Genomic DNA, 5,607 nt, shown 5'->3' with positions numbered 1-5,607 from the left:
CATTTTTCAGGCCATTTTCAGGTCATTTCCTGGACATTTTCAGGCCATTTTGGGGGCAGTTTTCAGGCCTTCTGGCTATTTCCAGGTTATTTTCTGGCCATTTTTAAAGTCGTTTTCAGGCCAGCCATTGGTGGGATTAGCCCCAACCAGCTGAATCCTCCCTCTTCCTTTGAGGCGGGTGGCCGAGAACCGGGGCTGGGTGTGATGGGTGACATCACCCATCCAGTCACATGACCAACTGGCCACACATTGCCTACCCAGCCAGAGAACCAGTTGTTCCAAAATTTGCATCCCACCACTGGTCACGTGATCAAAATTCAGACACTTGGCAACTGGCATGTACTTATGACAGCGGCATTGTTTCACGGGCCCCCTTTTGCGACCTTCTGGCAAGCAAAGTCAATAAGGAAGCCGGATTCACTTAACAATCATGTTACTAACTGAGCAACTGCCTTGATTCCCTTAACGACTATGGTGAGAAAAGTTGTTAAATGAGGAAAAGATTCATTTTACAACTGTCTGACTTGGCAGCAGAAATTCTGGGCTAGACTGTGATCATAAATTGAGGATTATTTGTATATCCAAATAATGAAGTGGAATGAAGTGAAAGACCTTGAAAATTTAGCACGGGGTACCTTCCACATAGATTAGTGGACTTCCTTATTCAATCTGTTTTGGATTATGGATTTCCTGTCTGGCCGCTCACCGAGGGTCAGATTAGGTAATCATACCTCTTCAGCCCTTATTCTTAACAATGGTACACCACAGGGTTGCGTGTTGAGTCCCTTACTCTATACTCTTTATGGACATGACTGCTTTCCCATTCATGCTAGTAATACTATTGCTAAATTTGCAGATGATCCAATAGTGGTGGGACTCACTTCCACGGAGGATGAGTCTGGCTACTGAGATGAGGTGGACCAGTTGCTTTCGTGGTGTGGAGACAACAACTTGGTCCTCAACACCAATAAGACCAAGGAGCTGATAGTGGACTATATAGAAGGAACAGATCAGACCTCCAGCCCTGGCTTCTCAAGGGAGACCGAGGGGAGCAAGTGGCCAGTTTGAAGTTTCTGGGTGTTACCCTAAAAGAGGACCTGACCTGGGGGGCTCACATTGCAGCCCTGGTCAAAAGGGTCCAACAGAGATTATACTACCTGAGACTTCTCAGGGAACAACAACTGAGTGAAAAATTGCTGGTGACCTTCTACCGCTGCACCAGAGAGAGTATCTTAACTTTCTGCACCTGTTTGCCAATTGCACCGGGGCAGATAGGACAGCGCTCCAGAGAGTTAATGTCATTGCCCAGAGGATCATGGGTTGCCCTCTCCCCTCTTTGGAAGAGCTTCATAGCTCCTGCTGCCTTAAGAAAGTTCAAAACATCCTCAAAGATCCATCTCATCCTGGGCACCTCCTTTTTTTTGAACTATTACCCTCTGGAAGACGGTACAGGAGAATAATAAAAACAAGGACAAATAGGCTGAAAAACAGCTTCTATCCCAGGGCAGGAGCTCTGTTGAATTCTGCTGTATAGTGTAGTGTTGGTGCGATATCAGGGGTTTTCATTTCAATATGTGGAGTGTGAAGGAGGTGTGCTTGTGTTTATTTTCATGGTCATGGTGTGCATCGAAGATGGTGTTTGATTTCATTGTATGAGGTGCAATGACAGTAAAGTAAACTAATGAACTAACTAAACTAACTTCTACGTATTTCTGGAGGCCTACCTTCCCTAAGTGATGTTTTTCTCACACTGACTGACCCACATCCAAGCCTGCAGGGCGAGAGGAGTGATCCTTCTCATTCCTTCACCACATCCTCCACCAGTTTTTCCTGTTTCTCCAAGGAGGATGAGTTGTACGTGTGTGTGTGTGTGTGTGTTGTGTTTGAGAAGAATGACTGACGTGCGTGTGGGATCCGAGAAGCAACATGGCCAACCGGCTCTCGGAGGGAGACCTGAGAGAACTCAAGGATGCCTTTGCGCTCTTCGACCAAGATGGCGACGGGCTGATCACCTCCAAGGAGGTGGTGACCGTGATGAGATCTCTCGGGAAAAACCCCACGGAATCTGAGGTGCGGAGCATCGTCGGTGAGATCGAGGCCTACAAGGGCAAAGTAGATTTCCCAAGGTTCCTCTCCGTGATGGCCAGGAGGACAAGGCATTCCGACACCAAGGAAGAGATCCAAGCTGCCTTCCGCGTCTTTGACCGGAATGGAGACGGCTACGTCAACACGGCAGAGCTGCGACACGTCTTGACCGCCGTTGGGGAGAAGCTGACGGACGAAGAGGTGAAGCTGTTGATCAAGGAGATGGACAGGAAAGGGGACGGGAAGGTCAACTATGAAGAATTTGCGCGAATAATGGTGGAGAAGTAACGTCAAGGTACAATTTCTTCTCAGGTTGGTGATTCTTCCAAAGGTGCTGTTGTGAAACGGATGTTTGGAATGGCCACCTTATGTCCAATAATTAGAGGAGAAGTCCAACGTATACTACAGAGTACATAATAGCAGGGTTAGAAGGGACCTTGGAGGTCATCTAGTCCAATCCCCTGCTCAAGCAGGAAAACCTTAACCATTCCAGGCAAATGCTTGTCCAGTCTCTTCTTGAAAACATCCAGTGTTGGAGCATTCACAACTTCTGGAGGCAAGTAGTTCCACTGATTAATTGTTCTCACTGTCAGGAAGTTTCTTCTTAGTTCTAGGTTGGATCTGTCTTTAGTGATCTTCCATCCATTGTCTCTCCTTCCTTCCTTCCTTCCTTCCTTCCTTCCTTCCTTCCTTCCTTCCTTCCTTCCTTCCTTCCTTCCTTGTAATAGACTCATATGTCTGAAAGGGATCTTAGAGATCTTCTAGTCTAACCCATGTTCACGCAGAAGACTCTATACCATTCAGGACAAATGGCTGTCCAATCTCTTCTTTAAAAACCTCCAGTGATAAGGCACCCATTTCTTTAACAAGAGATCTATCTAATCAGTAAAACCCAAAATCAAAGTTTCTTCCCCCCCCCCGAGCACAAAATCCAGAAGCGGTTTCCAAGGAGAAGCAAATGTAATTGTGTTTCTTTTTCTTTTATCAAAGCAGATGATTGGTTTGCTATGGAGTTTTTACACTGTTGTGGTGTTGTATGCTCCCGAGTCACGTGATTGTGAGGTATTCGTGGAGTATATAAATATGCTGAATAAATAAATGCAAATTGTTTACAAAAGATGATTTGAACTCGAAACGTTTCAAATTTGAAACGCGCATCCAGCAGGCACGGAACTCTTCCGTAGTCAGAACAATGCCGGGATTCTTCCATTAAAGTTGGAAACTTCCAATACACATTGACCTCAACGTGATTCATATTCAAAAATGCTTTGAACACCTCGGTGTGCCATCCAACACTTGGTTGTAAGCCAAAGGCAATCCAGAAGGGAGACATAGTAGGGCAATCTCAACATTCACACAGCAGGCAGGACTATAAGAAATCTGTCAAGTGCACGAGGTGGAAAGAACAATAATATAGCGAAGAAAAATTAGGATACTATAATTTATCTGAGAACAAATTTCCTGACAGTGAGAACAATTAATCAGTGGAACAACTTACCTCCGGAAGTTATAGATGCTCCAACACTGGAAGCTTTTAAAAAGATGTTGGATAACCATTTGTCTGAAGTGGTGTGGGGCTTCCTGTCTAAGCAGGGGGGTGGACTAGAAGACCTCCAAGGTCCCTTCCAACTCTGTTATTCTATTCTATTCTATTCTATTCTATTCTATTCTATTCTATTCCTATTCTTATTCTATTCTATTCTAATTCTATTCTATATTCTATTCTATTCTATTCTATTCTATTCTATTCTATTCTATTCTATTCTTATTCTATTTTATTTTATTCTAATTCTATTCTATTCTAATTCTATTCTATTCTATTCTTATTCTATTCTAATTCTATTCTATTCTATATTCTATTCTATTCTATTCTTATTCTATTTTATTCTATTCTAATTCTAATTCTATTCTAATTCTAATTCTATTCTATTCTAATTCTATTCTATTCTATATTCTATTCTATTCTTATTCTATTCTATTCTATTCTAATTCTAATTCTATTCTATTCTATTCTATTCTATTCTATTCTATTCTATTCTATTCTATTCTATTCTAATCTTTATTCCAATTCTATTCTACTCTAGTCTATTCTCTAATGAAGGAATTCTAGCAACTGCTGTGTTTCAGGAACAAATCTTGGATCATTTTTTTCCCCGAATCTCGGCAACTTTAAGATGTGTAGACTTCAATTCCCACAGAATGGTGGGATTGAACTTTCACACATCTTAAAAGTTGCCCAGATTCCAAAACATTGCCCAGGACAGAGAAACAGTACTTAGATTTGGAACGTAGAACACAGGGACCTCAGAGATCTTCTAGTCCAGTGGCTGCCAACCAGTGGGCTGGAGACCCACTGGTGGTCCATGAGAAAATTTTGATGGTCCGCAGAGAAATGTCACCACCAAAGCAATTAATCCAGGCTGCGCGGGAACACAAGGCTGTGCCGCCCACATGTTCCGTGGGAACACAAGGCTTGCATTGCGAACAACATGAGGTAGTGAGGGGAGGGGGGAAAGGGTGGAGGGGGAGAACTTGAACCATGTGCCCCACGGGCCTGTCCTGTCCACCGGGCTGCTTCTTTCTGCTTCTTTCTTCCTTCTTCTGCTTTTGGCTGCACGCAAGGGAAGCAGCCAAAGTCTTTCTTTCTCTCCCCCAAACTCTGCCAGAAGTGAGTCTGTGCAAGGCCTCCTGCTCCAAGAGGATGCGCCGGCAAAGACTCATTTCTGGCAGCGTTTGGGGGAGAGAAAGAAAGACTTCTGCGGCTTCTGCTGCTTTCTGTTTTCTTGCATGAAGCCAAAAGTCTCTCTCTCTTTCTCTCTCTCTCCCTGAGAATGGAGCTGGAAAAACTATCCTGCGATCCCAAATAAAGAACGATCGATCGGTAGGAAAATGGGGTTGGAAATTTTCCTGCAGACTTTTTTGGGGGATTTTCACAGGGTCTCTGCTGTTTTCTGCAGAGACCCTGGGAAAACGTCAGCCAAGCCACCGTCAGTCAAAATTCATATTAGTGGTCCGCGGAATTTAAAATTACGTGTTTGGTGGTCCCTGAGGTCCAAAAGGTTGGTGAGCCCTTTTCTAGTCTGACCCCCTGCTCAAGTAACCCAACTGTTGAATGAAAGCCAAGGATAATCCAGAGTGGAGAAACGGTAGGGTCATCTCAACCATTCACATGGTAGGCAGGACTATAAGTGGTTCTTCAAGCTCACAAGGTAGAAAGAACAATAACAGCTATTGGCCTAGATGGAGGAACAATACTTAGACTTTACTGACTGTGAGAAATGACTCTCCCAGGTAAGAACAATGTGTGGGACATCCTTAACCTTGTGATTTCACATTTCATTTCAATGGAGGAAATTGTTAATGCTTGTGTGATTAAATTAAAAGGTGGACCTGACTCGACAGAGCTACCTCAACTTCCGTGGGGCCTTCAAGAGAGGTTGCAGTGAACATTCTCCATATTCCCAGCCAGCATGACTTCCAAGTTGTCTTCTCAAATCAGATTGTTGACTTTGGCAGGGCGTG

General features: G+C 43.9%; 1 protein-coding gene across 1 annotated transcript; it reads left to right on the top strand.

Moving 5' to 3' along the window:
- The first annotated feature begins 908 nt into the window (after positions 1-908).
- LOC148125704 (calmodulin, striated muscle-like) lies at positions 909-5,607 on the top strand. Its single transcript, XM_087935360.1, has 2 exons — positions 909-2,397; positions 5,470-5,607. The coding sequence occupies exon 1, from the start codon at positions 1,927-1,929 to the stop codon at positions 2,371-2,373; it is 447 nt and encodes a 148-aa protein (XP_087791486.1). The 5' UTR covers positions 909-1,926; the 3' UTR covers positions 2,374-2,397; positions 5,470-5,607.

The sequence above is a fragment of the Pseudonaja textilis genome, chromosome 5 (genome assembly GCF_049901715.1).
Source record: "Pseudonaja textilis isolate UNSWEBS1 chromosome 5, rPseTex1.2, whole genome shotgun sequence".
Lineage (NCBI taxonomy): Eukaryota > Metazoa > Chordata > Lepidosauria > Squamata > Elapidae > Pseudonaja > Pseudonaja textilis.
The sequence above is the reverse complement of the archived record's forward strand: the minus strand, read 5'-3'. Positions and strand labels throughout refer to the sequence as shown.

Excerpts from the sequence above, each read along its gene's own strand:
- LOC148125704 (XM_087935360.1), top strand. The coding sequence starts at position 1,927 with ATGGCCAACCGGCTCTCGGAGGGAGACCTGAGAGAACTCAAGGATGCC.